The sequence below is a fragment of the Rana temporaria genome, chromosome 1, assembly GCF_905171775.1.
Source record: "Rana temporaria chromosome 1, aRanTem1.1, whole genome shotgun sequence".
Lineage (NCBI taxonomy): Eukaryota > Metazoa > Chordata > Amphibia > Anura > Ranidae > Rana > Rana temporaria.
In genome coordinates, this window is record NC_053489.1 from 242,595,931 (window position 1) to 242,611,092 (window position 15,162).

The following is a 15,162-nucleotide window of genomic DNA, read 5'->3' on the forward strand; positions in this document are numbered from 1 at the left end:
AGAAAGCAGCTGACCATGCATGTGTGACCTGGTCACTGAAGGGTCTTTGTATAAACAAGTCTGAATCAAGCACATGGAGGGGGGAGCTGATCTAACACTAAATGGCTAGATCAGGCAAATGCTCTTAAATCGCTGTAGATCATAAGACAAAATTTGACTTGCAGAAACTTTTGCAGCGATGCACTATAGCACTGGTCTGGAATACAAATGATTAATGATAGAGTTTATGCTTTCCAACTCCTAATATATTAAAGTGGACCCTCTCCCCAGGAAAAAACAAAAACAAAACACATTTTATATACATTTGATTGGTCCAGCTAAGTTGCCATGAATGCTGGATATATACTACATATGGAAGGCTGCTGGAGATGCTAAAAATCTTAGTTGCATTCATGGCAAAATACTTTTTAGTTTGATCTTCCAGCTCTGCGTTCCTGGCACTCAACTCATTAAACCTTTTTGGAGGCAACTTAGCTGGACCAATCAAAAGATATAGAAAAAACGTTTTTAAGTTTCACTTGAAATTCCTCATCTGTTGTACGGGTTGGGGGGGGGGGGGGGGCTCTGTATAGAAGCCCCATCCCCTCTGCAATATACCAAAGACTATTGTGTCCAGGAACATTTATTTACAAAACACAGTCTGTATAACAGGTTTTAGAAGGATTTTAGAAGGATATCATCTCCCAGCTGATCATTGGGTCCAAAAACACTAATGGATATACAAGTGACAATGCGTGTGCGGCTTTCTCCATGCATTATAGGGAAGGTGTAGATACCCAAAATCTTTTCGTCATATGTAGTTAAGACTACACTGTAAAAGATTTAAAACATGCTGTTTACTCTGGCGTATATCACTATTATTTTGACTTCTTGGTTTTGCGTTCAGCTTTCGCAGCTTCATCATGGGCCTTTCTCTTCATTGCCAGCTTATTGGCCTGTAAAAAAAAAAAAAAAAAAAAAAAAAAAAAAAAAGTCAGCAAAAAGTTTTAATCTTTTAAAACAGTACCATTTTTGACAGTAGGGAAGGGTTAAAATCACAGTCTATTTTGACTCAACCGGAAGTGACAGGATGATATCTTTTCAATGGGAGATGCCCTCTTGGGCTACTTTCAAGTGATTGTAAAGTCTTGTTTTTTTTCCCATGGTTACCCACCATGCACCACTCCAAAGCAAACTAGGAGGAGATATCGATTGGGCTTCGTATGCCCACAATAATGATGGAAACGTCCAGAACAGGAGGGAGAATATATTCAGTAAGTGATTTATATTTTTAATAAATACATAAGGAACTTTGTCTAAACATTATTGTATTTAATTAGTACTAATGCTAGGATCAAAAAATAAATAAAAAAATTCCGCATTAAGGGAACAAGAAGTCTAAAATACAATCCACATATTTTAATTTTCAGATCACGCATAAACCTAATTTTTAAGAGTGTCGAAGGGAAGCATTATCTTCATTGGCTCATAGTTTCCAATCACATTTTATTTTATTCTCTCCCCCCCCCCCCCCTTTGTTTCGTTGATCTTAAAACCGACTTTCACTTATTAACCCCATTTTTGATAAATAATTTTTATAGAGAAATCTTACCTCTCTAACTTTACGCTTCTTGCCAAACATGATTTTGTTGTACAGATACTTCTCTTTCTTTTTCATCATCATGATAGCCAGACGCTTTTCCTCATTCTTTTCGTGTTCAACTGCTCGAGCTTTGTCCTCTAGCTTTACAGTGCCTGCCGTTACCTTTACATTTAGCTTCTGTGTGTGACAGGACAAAATATGCAATCAATGTTAGTGGAAATTAAGGCAGAAATACATCTGGCCAAGAGAGAAGGTTTGAGAAAGTTGTACATTACCTTCCCTTTAAATTGTTCATCTTCTCTTTCTCTCAACTTCTTATCACTCTCGATTTCCTCTTCATTCTCCTCCTCTTCTACCTCGTCGTCATCATCATCCTCTTCCTCATCATCATCTTCGTCCTCTTCATCATCCTCCTCCTCCTCCTCGTCTGTTGGTTATTTAACAAAATACAAACATCCATCTCAAGTCAAGCAAGATATGGTTATTGGATAGGAGTAGCTATGCTAATAATTATGAAACCACACATTCCACATAACATGCAATCAAATGTTAAAACTGTACATATAAGGTTAGGTGGGTTGTGCAAATACAACCCCAATTACAAAAAGCTTGTGATGCTGTGTAAAATCTACATAAACTGAATTCAATCATTTGCAAATCTCATAAATCCATCATTTTATTCACGATAGTTTAAATGGAGAAATTGCACCATTTTAACCACTTTTAAGACGCAGGTTTTTCTTACACTTTACATGTAAAAAACAGTATTTCTTGCTAGAAAATTACTTAAAACCCCCAAAACATTTGTTTTTTTAAAGCAGTGGCCCCAATAAAATGTTGGTTGCTGCAATTTATGTCACTGTATATGTGCAGCAGTTTTTCAAATGTAATTTTTTGCGAAAAAAACACTTTTATTAATTTAATGCACAAAAAAAAACAAAAACAAAAAAAAAAAAAAACATGTCATGCTTTACAATTATGCATGCCCGTGCAACAGGGTGAACTGGCATAAAGGTTGTCATCGATAGGTGATGCTTTAAAAGCCTTTACAGGTTAACACTTAAGATTTACAAAGGAGATCTGGTGCTAGAATTACTGCCCTAGATCAGATTTTTGTAGTGATACCTTACATGTGTGGGAAGATCACCGTTTACATACATGCAGGATTGATGTGTGTTCACCTTTGCACGCTAGCACGGGGAGATGGGGGCACTTTCCTTTTTTTATTGATTTTTACACTGTAAAATTTTAAATGTTAAATGTTTTTCTTTGATCACTTTTATTGTGATCACAGAGAATATAACAATAGCCACTGTGATAGCAATAGGCAGTGACAGGTAATCTTTATGGGAGATATTTGGAGTCTATTAGACCCTAGATGTCTCCTCGCCCCAAAAAGAAACCTATCACACAAAGATCGGTGTGATCAGATGCGTTCCCAATTTAAAATTGGCACCATTTACATCTTACATCCAGGGAAACCGGAAGTGATACATGCTCATCGCTACCAGTTTCTAATAACAGATTGCTTGGTGAGACAGGAGAGCCAGAGCACAGAAGGTGGCGGGAGGAGGGGTAGACGTCCCCTCACACCGCTTGTAAAAGGCAATCCAGTGACAGCCAATTAGCCGCTAGGATTGCTTTTACAAGAAAGCCGACTGTGATGATGCATCATCCTGGTATAATCACTCGAAATCCAGCAGGTACAATCGCTGGTTGCCAAGTGGTTAAGAAAAAAAAAAAAATGAAGTTACGTTTGACATCGATAGAAGCAACACATCTCAAAATATTGTTTTTACACAGCTTTCTAACTTAGGAATGTATTAAACCTATCGTACATTATTCAGTATTGGTGCTAGGCTATTTCTATTACATATATATTTCTGGAATAAAAATGTTTTTGGTGTTTTAAAATTGAAAAATACCCATTTATGGGCTAGTTATACAATTTGACAAGATGAAGCTCAGCTCTTAGAAACCCCCTGCTCGTGGTGATAATCCTTTTTATATAGGTTTTAGTTCTTGTACTTGTATGTAGCAATAGACTAAACTGTTAAACAAAAAATTAGAATAAAAACAAAAAATTAGAATAAATGCATAATTATCTTTTATCATTATTTGATGAATAGTTACCAAGTCTCTCTCCTCTCTGCAGTGCCAGAAGACGCTGCTTCTCTGGTGGAATGTAATCTCCTTCCTTCTCCACTACAAATGGTGAAAGATGGGGAGGTAGCAACACCCCTGGAAAGTAGTCTTCCACAGGCAAACGTAGACGGGCATTCACAGAATCAAACACCCACTGTGGCTGAACATAATCTCTGCAGAGGAAAGTAGACCACATTTAATAGTATATAGTTATAATATTCAAATCTCTGTCATGCTGGAATATACAACAGAAACAAAAGTCTTTTTTTGTAGTAAGTTTACAAACAGATGCAGTAGATTTATGGGGTATATGCCCCTCCTGTAGGACAGTACAACATTCTTCCCCTGCAAAATATGCACCCCGACAAGCAGTAGAAAGAAGTCAAAAGAAGAGAATTGTAAGAACACCATGCCATTTCAAATGAAGAAATACAATTCAAGTTACTCTCTCATTAGGGGACAAAGCAAACCTATAGTGACATATAAATGCAGTCCCAGCAGGGAAGTGGGGTAAAAAACAAAAATCACCCAATACTTGCAGTATACAAGAATCGGTTATGTAGACAAACTGTTCTTTTGGCTGCTTTCACACTGCTATATTGAAAGCACAGTAAAAACACATTTGTGTTTTTGCCACAATTTTACAGCATTTTCTGTACTTTTGACTCCAATCATGCACCTGTGAAACTTTGACAATACTGATGCGTTTCTATAGATTTCAATGGGAGATGTATTTTTGGTGCCGTTTCGAAAAGCGCACCAAGGATGGATTTAAAGTAGGGTTGTCCCGACATCCTCCTCCAACCCCCCCCCCCCCTCCGTGCTGCTTCTCTCTCTGTGTCCCCCTCCGTGCTGCTGCTCTCTCTCCATGTCCCCCTCCGTGCTGTTGCTCTCTCCCTCCGTTCTCCTCCACCCCCTCGATCTGTCAGGATGGAGAGCGTAGGTAGGAGCAGGTAAATCTAGCTCCTTAATGTTGCGAATGTACAGAGTCGGTGATCACTGACTCTGTCCATTCACATAACAAACATTGTAAACTGTGTTTACGATGTTTCAGTTTATAAATGGAGAGGAGCCGATGTGTTCTCTCCATTCATTTTCAGCGCAGCTGAGGCTGCTGAGAAAGGGACTGGGGAATCTGTGTCCCTAGTCCCTTTCCCTGTCTCAAAGGGGAGATGTCAGGGGTGGTTAAGACCCCTGATATCTCACCAAAGCCCCCCAACAGGGCTGATTTAAAAAAAAAAAAAAAAAATGGCAATGAATAATGAATAATACTCGGCGAGTACTTGGGAAAAAAAAAAAGTAGCGGTACTTGTAAATATGTGGTATCGGGACAAGCCTAAAGGGAAGAAAAAAAAAAATATGCATTTCTTGTTCGCTTTTTTCTTTAACCCAAAATGGATCTCTGTGAAAGGACCCTTAGGCTTTGAAAATTATTTTGTAACCTACACTAAACATTGGAAGATGCAATGCATTTTTGTAGTAGAGTTTTTCAGCATTTTGTTAGCACAACTATACTCCCACAAAAGCTTATGGCTCAAAAACGCTGATAAACACAGAATAGCCACGTTTTTAGCATTTGGGCAGAGTTAGAGTGTTTTAACAGCCGAAAAACTCCTGTTAAAACCCACAGGGTTTTTTTCCCCAGCCAGAAAAAACTCCTGCCAAAAAAAGCTGATAACAGCCTATGTGTGCATGGACACATAGGATAGCATGTTGGGGAGTTTATTGACTGCAGAAAAAAGTGCCTGAAACCAAAAACAGCAGCTGTAAAAACCAGTGTACATGAGGCCTAAAAGATACATGTCACAGGCAGCAACAAGGATTAAATGTAACCCCAAACCCAACCATAAACGTAAAATGTCCATGTAATTTCAAAAATTATTTTCAATGTTTTTAAAATAGCACAACATAACAGTCATCATGGTCCCTGGTTAAGGCACTTGTTAGGGTGAGAAAACATCAATCCCCGTTTCCTAATTATGCTTCTGTGTTGTCAGCCTGTTATATGGGCTTCCAATGGAGGCTACAAATGACAGTCCCAACACATATCACACAGGCATGGTTCACTGTTGTAAGCATCAGGAAGCCCTCTTTGGAGAGCATGAATGTAGACAAAGTGGAGGCAATTATGCGAGATACAAAATGCTTTAACAAAGTAACTGTCATCCAGTTAAGTTTTGCATCTACTTTATTAATAATAAAAAAAATCCACTAAAATTAACTTAAACCGCTTGTCGACGCCATTATACTGCGGCAGGTTGGCTCTCCTGTGCAAACCGCCATAGGTGTTCGCCTGTCTTTGCACAGGCGATAGAAGAGGCAGATTACAGACTTCCGCATAGCAACAGGTATTTCGGGTGAGTATTAAAACTTTTTTTTTTTCTATTTTTTTATTCAAATTTTTTTCTGGGTGGAACTCCACTTTAAGGGGGCAAATCCTTCAGGAACTGAAGTGGTTAAAATTTAGATGTTATACAAATTTATTTTGTAACATTCCATTAGCTTGGATTGTACTACAAATCAGAAAGTTCAGAAATGTAACAGTTAGCTGACAAAATGTGCATTCATTTTTTTTTCCCACTGGAGCCTGCAAAGCATTGCACCAGCAATGGGTGGATTCACAGGTGCAATATCAGGCTCCTGCAAACTCTTCATGTTGAGATACAATAATAATGTCGGTCAGGCAAGCAAAGCACACAAGGGAAGAACAGCTTCCTTTGTATATAATCATCTACAGGGCCAGGTTTATACCACAAAAGGCCTGCTGTATTGAAGAGCAAAATACCTAGAGAAATAGTATTTACAGTAGAACTAAAGCTCCGTCCAAAAAAATGCTAGTGAACGTTGTACTATATGACGAGCTCTAAATAACTACAATCTTTTAACATTTTTAACAACCAAGTATACAATGGAGGCTATATCTGAGATTTTAATCAGGTTACCTGTTGATGACCTGAGTCTGCACATTTGGGCGGTCCACAATATGATGTGTGATGGTAGGCTCAGAGCTGTCATATGTTGCTCCTATGTAGAGTGTGTTATCCCATGACACTTCACCCCCAAAACTCCTGTTGTGACAAAATACATGCAAAACAATACGTCAACAGTCTGCAAAATAGTATAAAAGAAAAAAAAACAAAAAAACGAGAACTATGAAAGTAGAACTAAAAGGCAAAACGTTTTACATAGTGTAAGTGAGGATTAGACTCCCCAAATATTTATTTTTTTGCATTTGTGTCAGTCATACATAATTTTCCTTCACTTCCTGTCCCACCCATAGCCAAAACAGGAAATCCTGGGGAGTCAACAGAACTAATGTCTCGACATCCTCTATATCACTGTTCTGGTGTCAACCCAAAAACTTGGTATTTTCTTTCACTTCTGATGTGAACAGTAAACTGAAAAGAGGGTGAATCTCCCTAACTGGAACACAGATAGCAATAAAAACTTGATGGGTGTGCTAATCGTCTCCGCTCAAAGGAAAAAAAAAAAAAGTTTGGGTTTTAGTTGCACTTTAACATAGCTTGCACTTTTCCTTTTAATGGCAAGAACAGCATAATAAAAGTTCAACTTATATGCAGAGAAAAAAAAAAAAAAAAAAAACAACACACATTCCTCCTCTGGATATATTGTCTTTACATTTTTTCGAAGAAAGCTATTTTATTGAAGAATTTGACACGACAATAAAAAAGGAAAGAAAAAAATTATAATTATAATTATATTAATTATAAATTAGCATTTTTCTGACTCACCGAATGACAAACGCCAGCGCTTCTCTAGGTACCTCCCGGTTCAAGAAGAATTTAAGACCCACAAATAAAGATTTGTGTTTCTCTTCCTCCTGCTGCTGCTTTCTTTGCTCCTCCTGAAGGTTGTCATTCTCCTGCACGATAATTCAGAATGAGAAATCCTATTATGCTGTATAACCTCTCAATACATCACATAAGACAGTTCAGAGAAACCTGTATTGTGAGAAATATGGTGTCTGTTTACGAAGCAGTGATCCCAAGGATCACCACTGATCACAGTCCATAAACAGTTTATGAAACAGAGATAATTCAGGGGAGAAGCGTTTAAACATGTTCTCCCGCCGATCTCTGCACAGCCAGAATCTTCATTGAATGACACAGTAATGGGCAGTTTATGAAGCTGCGATCTGAGCACTTCACTGGCGATCTGTGTCAGAATTCACACACCCCGATTCACCAGCTCAGAGGTGGTGAATCGGGGAGTGAAGAGGGAATCCCGAGGGATCCGAGGAAGGAAGGAGGAAGATTTTTTAACTTCCCCCTACCTCGTTCAGACCCCAACATATATATACACACATATAGTGTGAGCGAGTGAATATATATATATATATATATATATATATATATATATATATATATATATATATATATATATATATATATATATATATATATATATATATATATATATATATATATATATATATATATATATATATATATATATATATATATATATACATATACACACATACACACATACACACACACACACACACACACACACACACACACACATATATATATACACATACATACATACATACATACATATATATACACACACACACACACACACACACACACACACACACACAATGCAATGTATATGTGTGTATACATATACATTATGCAGGGGGACTCGTTATTTTATTAACATTAACCACCCCACTGTCAGTGTACTGAGCGGTAATTATATACATCACTGCTTAATAAACGGACATCCGAGATGTTTCTGTGAATTTCTGGTACTGTAATCTCGTGAAGTCTCACAAGATTCCAGTATAAGGGGCCGTTCGTCAGTGTTGGAAGCGTTGGTAGATCGCTTCACTCCTCCAAGGGTGAAGCGATCTACAAAGCTTCATAAACAGGCACCCAGAGGAGATAAATCTCCACTGTGAATGCTGGCGAATGAAGCAGTGAATATATTTCACTGCTTCATAAACGGACACCTACGGTGGGACAACACTACTGAGCAATATTTGAAAATTCTACATGCCTGACGGTCTCTGGCATCATTCTGTTTAAATCACCGACCTGGAACAAGCATGCAGCAGCCAATTTAAAACTCTAAACCAGCTTTCTTTAAATCTGCATCTAAATGTCTGCAAGGGAAAGACTGCTTCCAGAAAGAGAAGCAGTCGAAAGCACAAATGGGAAGTAGTTATAGAAGAATGCCAGGGTTTTACATAGTTAACTACATAGATACCATACCTGGCTGCCCTTGGAAGGTAGGAACCACTGAAAAAAACGTTGCTACTTCAGTGCCCTTCACTAGCATCTAGGTCCCATGCTGAGAGGCTTTGCGAGATGGGGTCCGCCGCTCAGCACAGGTGTCATTCAGAGAAGGCATTCTCTGATTAGACATAATGGAAAGTGACAACACTGTCCCACCTCATCCAGTCAGAGAACACTTTGCATTTACTTAGAGAATCCAAAGTATTCTCTGAACGGTGCATGCGCAAAGCAGTTGACTTCCTGCGTTTAGAGTACTTGACGGTCTTTGGCTTCAGAATTTTCTGACTCACCGACTTGGGATAAGTATGTAGATAAAATCAAAGCGAACTCTGAACAAGTACACTTGTTCTTGGTCATTGACAAAAACTAAAATCTAAAAGTGTATGCAAGCCTTTGTAAAAAGTCTTTTGAGCTGAAAACTTCCTGTGCTTGGGCTTCACTGTTATCAGTATTATCACAGCATTGTAACTCACCATCTGTGTGGACTAAAAACACCTCTCACCTATGTTATAGATCTGAGGAAGATGTTCCATTTCCTTAAAACTATTCCTGGCCTAGGCTGACACCTCCTCCGTAGATACAGTATGGTGAGTGAGAATTGTATATTCCCATATTTATACAATAGATGGCGCCTCTTGTGGGTCAATTAATGGGGATGTTAATTAGGGGCAGGTGATCACATGAATGTCCGGGGTGTCATTCTGGGGGGCCTTAGGAAATATCTTGTGTGTGCTCATAAATCGGGGCGTTGTGCTATGTCCCTCCAGTGAGATGTCTGTCAGTTGCCTTTATTGACTATCTGTGCAGCAACATTCTTATAGGGGTGGTATTTTCCATCTATAACAATGCTCTTCCGTGGGCAGTGTTTCCATCATGGCGTCCGGCCTGCGTCATGTGACGCAGGACGTTAGACATTGTGTCGTGCAGCGTATTAAGTCAGTTCCTAGTACGGCTCGCGCGCCAGCTTCCTTTCACCATCCACCGGCTTGCTGGTGGAGGGGTATAAAGGCATGCAAATTTGCAGCAAAATTCCATGGCTCAACTCAGAAGAGGAAGGCAAGGAGTCCTCGACTCAGAAGAGATTTTGTCTGAAGTTACCACTGTGTTCGGTTGCTATAATTAGTTCCCAATATATGTTTTTCATATAGGATTAATGGCGGTTTTCTCAGATAGTGTGCTCTGGTGAAAAAACGTTTTCCCCCTCTTCTTCAGCTTGGGAAAAGGAAATAGCTGAGAATCTTTGGATTCATTATATAACAATCAGGATTCTGATACTGCTTGCTGTTAATACAGGTAGGCAGGAAATCAATCATGTCGATCTTACGGAGATCTAAAGAATAATGTACAGGCTCGTACACATTCGAGATATATGAAAAAAATAATTTCTGTAAATGCATGTTATGATTACCTTTGTTCTTTATGAATCTTCTCAAAATTGTGTCATTTTTACAGCTCAACCCATCATTATGGAAGACAACGGCCACCCCTCCCTTGTTGCGGTGGGTCTCGATTATGAACGATACCAAGAGAATGGGGGAGATGTTGGCTCTTGACGACACCTTTGATAAATACAAGGTGCTGTGGGCCATCTGGCTCCGCTTCAGACACCCTCACGAATATGCCGTCTACCGCGACAGGATCATCTTAACACACTGACAATGAGCTGGGCATCTACCCATTCACCCCCCTCCCCAACAATTATTCTTCCCCATGGTTCTCTCCTCAGCAGCCCTTTCGCTTCTCTATGTCCTTCCCTCTCTCCTCTCCTATGCCTCTTTTTCTCCCTCAAGCGAGGCCCTCTTGGGGGGCGCCTCTCCACCACTTTTTTTCCCCTTTATCTCTCGCCTTTTTAATTTCTAATGACTCGCGCATATAATTTTATTCTGAACTACAAGGCTCCTTAACCGGATCCACTCCTTGAATGGAGCGGCAGTAGTCAACCTTAACAGTGTATTGTATAACAATAAGAGTCAAGTTATGGGCGATAGCGGTTGAGCTGACTCATTACACATGTTTATTTGTGACTGTAACCAGTTTGTAAGTTCTCACGTTGTTCATTGTGATATTTGTAAAATTGACAACACATTTTCAACTCTAAATTATGTCATTTTTAATTCATAGTGATCATATATGCAGTTCCTGGTAAAAGTTCTCCTGAGGAAGCCATCGTTTGGCGAAACATGTAGAGAATATAATCTGCTGCATTTGCTATTGTATGGTTATATAGAGGTTTCTAAATAAAATTGATATATTTTATACATTGTTTTTTTTTTGCGTTTTGGCACCTTAAAAATCCCATACTTTTGCTTTTTACTATGTATTTATCAATTAAAGGTGCTGATAACGCAGACAGTCAGCTATTTTCTCTTTTCAATTTTAAGACAAGAGCCCAACTAGTAGGATCACCAAGAGAAAAATACAGCAAAAAAAAAAAAAAGGAAAATACAGCCACCACATCCAAGGACTGGTAAGCTGCAATAAATTACATTTTTGTTCTTCGGGTGAGATTAGCTTTGGGCCTTTTGATCAGCATGACAAGCCAGCCAACTAGCATTTTCAAGAGTTCAGCAACTACCGCCTATTTAGTTTTCTCCTACAAATGTAATTTACTTCTTTCGGATTGTTATGATTTTTGGAGGTATGGGATAACAATTATTTTTTTTCACAGAAAAGTTTAGTTTTATGAAACAGCATCGTAGTTATGTTATCACTTCAGATGGTAACTGTACGATTTTGAATGGTCCCTTCAACCAAATGCATCTACAGGTGTCATCAGGAAGCCAACCTTAAACAATCAGTATATCTAAATACAGCAATATGGTTTTTATATTACATTACAGTTAGTCCACATTACAAATCTAGGAATATAGACCTTCTTTTAAACCCTACTAAAAAAAATATTTTTACCTTTAAAACAGTTGGAGCTTGGGTATAACCTAATATTCATGCAGAATGAATTTACTTGGCAGCACCTGGCTGAGCACTCACAATGGTGAAATAACTAGCTACCACATATTCTTACTCACTGGATCTGTGGGAAACTCATCAAGCTCCACTTCTGGATCTTCAGGTTCAGATGGAATCACTCGGGACAGACTGGCACTGAGAGCCGTCAATTTCTGAAAGAGTAAGCAGACTCAGTGGGCTGAATGTCAGGCAGACTGAAATATAAACTTGGCAACTGGATGCATAAGAGCAGATGAAGAAACAATGAGGACAAAAACTGAAGTACAAACACATCAGAATGAGCACCAGTTAAAAAACAGCAGATGTAAAACATCAGCTATAATGTATTTTTTTTTCCCTTCTGTCCCAGCAACATACCTCCATGTAGGCTTCAGATCCCAGAGCATATTTGTCTTCATCATTCACTTTCACATCTGCCTCCGATTGAGAATCTAGCTGATGGAACACAGGAAGTAATACAATGTTAAAACAGGCAAGAACATATGAACATATTCTTCTAGTCAACAGAACATAAGCAGCCATTTACAATTAAGGCTGCATTCACACCTGAGCGTATCATTTTCAAGCAGAAAGTCACGTGATTTTGCAGCATTTTTGTAAAGGTAAAATGTAAAATGTAAAAAAAAAAAAAAAAAAACAGAAAACCACCCGTAATCTGCTTAAAAAGCAGCCCATGTACTTTTTTGAGCTTCAGGCGACATTATGCTCATATATGAACAGGGACCATTTAAGTGAATAGGATTTTGCTTGTTGGGCGTTTTGGACCTTTTGAGATTAGCGTTTTCCAAGCTAAAAACGCTCATGTGTGAACGACGCCTCGGACAAAAATGTGTACTTTTGTTTTTAATCATTAAAAAATATTGTACCTACTTGCATCAAATCAACCTACCCTTTTTTAAGCAGGGTTGTTCGGCGCCTTCTGGGACACAGGTCCCAGAAGACAGCCGGGACCAAACTTCACTTCCCGATTCCCTTACCGAAGATGGCGGCGCCTCCACCCGAGAGCCAGATCGGCTTCGGGTGCCAACATCGCTGGCGCCCAGGACAGGTAAGTGTCCATATATTAAAAGTCACCAGTTGCAGTATTTGTAGCTACTGTCTTAATTTTTTTTTTTTCGGCGGAACTCCGCTTTAACATGCATGGCATGTGTGCAAAAAGGGTGTGAAAAGAACGGAACAAAAAGACAGCATGTCAGGTAAGTCTTAACCTTAGCCAGTTAAATTTATTTTGAGAAAAAAAGTAACATTTAGTATAAATTTTAAGTGTCTCAAATAGGCAGCCTGGATCTGTCTCTCAGTTTTTCAGACGGATCCAGTCCGAACCACAATGTATGTCTATGTGCAGGTGGATGTAAACAGATGGTCATCCATTTACATCCGCCTACATCCGTGTCCTTTCAGGTATTTATTTTTTACGGAACAAGGCTGTCTCAGTGTCTGTTTAGAGTGATGTGAATGGATGTAAACAGATGTCATCGGTTTCCTTTTTAGTAATACTTTTCTCACCAGTGATTGGTTTCTGCAAAAGCTAAACAAAAAATGATGCAATAAACGGATGTAAAATGAACTGAAGTGCAAACTAATGTAAACGGTGCAAACTGATGCAACCTGAATCCGCACTCATCAGTGATGACACCCGTGTGAAAGGACCCCAACAGCTCTGAACAAACAATTCATGAAGACGCACTAACGTAAAGCAAGACATAAGGGCATCTTTAGTCTCTTACCTTGGGGGGATATTGCAGGTTAAGAGTCTGATAGAGGCGAAAGTTGACAAATCCCAAGAGGGTGGTATAAAACTCTGTAAATGTGGCCATAACCCTATAATCCACATCTGTAGGGTGCTGCAGAGAGAGATCAACATAGTAGTGATGTTAATGGGTAAAGAATTTTAGATTCAGCAAAAAAACAAATATTCATGCAATTTTACTATCGGACAACATGAATATATCAGCAAAGCTGCCTATACATGGCTATCAAAAACGCTGTCAATTTCAGGTTCAACCATATTCCCTCCAAGAATTGCAATACGAATACAAGTATACAAGTACAGTGGAATCTCGGATTGCGAGTAACACGGTTAACAAGCGTTTCGCAATACGAGCACTGTATTAAAAAAAAAATCCTAACTCGGTTTGCGAGTGTTGTCTCGCAAAACAAGCAGGATTCAGGCCAAAGCAAAGTGCAGTACTGCGTTTGGCCAGAGGTGGGGGGTGCTTGGAAAGACACGGAAATACTCAGTTTCCGAGCCGCCTTTCCGACATCAGCCGAGGTGTCCTGGTGCCTTTCCGGACGTGACCAATCACAGCTGATCATCGCGTGAACCAGGAAGTGCCGGTAAACGGCTTTCCTCGGTTCACGCTGACAGGGAGAGGGGTCTGTCCTAATAATCAGCAAAGCACCCATCAGCGGCCAATTAGTGCCACCTGCCATCCTGTCCCCATAAACGCCCGTCAGTGCCAATCAGTGGCCCATCAAAGTGCCTTGTCAGTAGCTCCTCATCAGGTCAGGTTTTTTGTCTCCCGGTCATTTTTCATTTATAGCGCAATAATTAAAAAACAAAAAGGAGGTGATCAAATACCACCAAAAGAAAGCTCCATTTGTGGGACGAAAAGGAGAAAAAAAAAAAAATAAATAAATAAATATATATATATATATATATATATATATATATATATATATATATATATATATATATATATATATATATATATATATATATATATATATATATATATATATATATATATATATATATATATATATATAGCAAAGGAAATATACAAATTGTAAAAGCAATAAACTGGTTTATGGATTTAATCACGTAATATATAGTAGCACATGCAGCACATTTAAAGTATTTATACTGCTCTAAACACAAAACCATCACCATGAACACACTAAAGAAAGCTTTAAAAAAATACGTTTTTGTACCTTATAATTATACAAGGCAAAATCAGGTTTTACAGGTACATGACCTATGTCCATATCCGATAGTCATTAATAAGTGATCCGTATATCACAACCAACGCAACATTTAGATAAATGGTTTTACGGCACGGTGATAGGAGCAGCCTGTTACTGCAGTTTCCCATTAGCGTGCCTGCTCCACTGTATAGGACTGGAAACTAGTAGAGTTTCCAGTCCATTCCATTAATATCGGGACGGTGGCACACTGAGTACTTGTACATCCGCAGTATC

The 15,162-nt window shown here is 38.8% G+C and overlaps 1 protein-coding gene across 1 annotated transcript in view; it reads right to left on the minus strand.

The window, feature by feature from the left end:
• Window positions 1-606: 606 nt before the first annotated feature.
• Window positions 607-15,162, minus strand: part of PES1 (pescadillo ribosomal biogenesis factor 1) — a 43,105-nt gene continuing 28,549 nt past the window's right edge. The window contains exons 7-15 of the mRNA XM_040352099.1: window positions 13,689-13,805; window positions 12,319-12,396; window positions 12,021-12,113; window positions 7,480-7,610; window positions 6,670-6,795; window positions 3,716-3,900; window positions 1,858-2,009; window positions 1,592-1,759; window positions 607-935 (exon numbers count right to left, since the gene is read on the minus strand). Coding sequence (XP_040208033.1) covers window positions 858-935; window positions 1,592-1,759; window positions 1,858-2,009; window positions 3,716-3,900; window positions 6,670-6,795; window positions 7,480-7,610; window positions 12,021-12,113; window positions 12,319-12,396; window positions 13,689-13,805 — 1,128 coding nt within the window. The 3' untranslated portion in view covers window positions 607-857. The remainder of the gene's footprint in view (window positions 936-1,591; window positions 1,760-1,857; window positions 2,010-3,715; window positions 3,901-6,669; window positions 6,796-7,479; window positions 7,611-12,020; window positions 12,114-12,318; window positions 12,397-13,688; window positions 13,806-15,162) is intronic.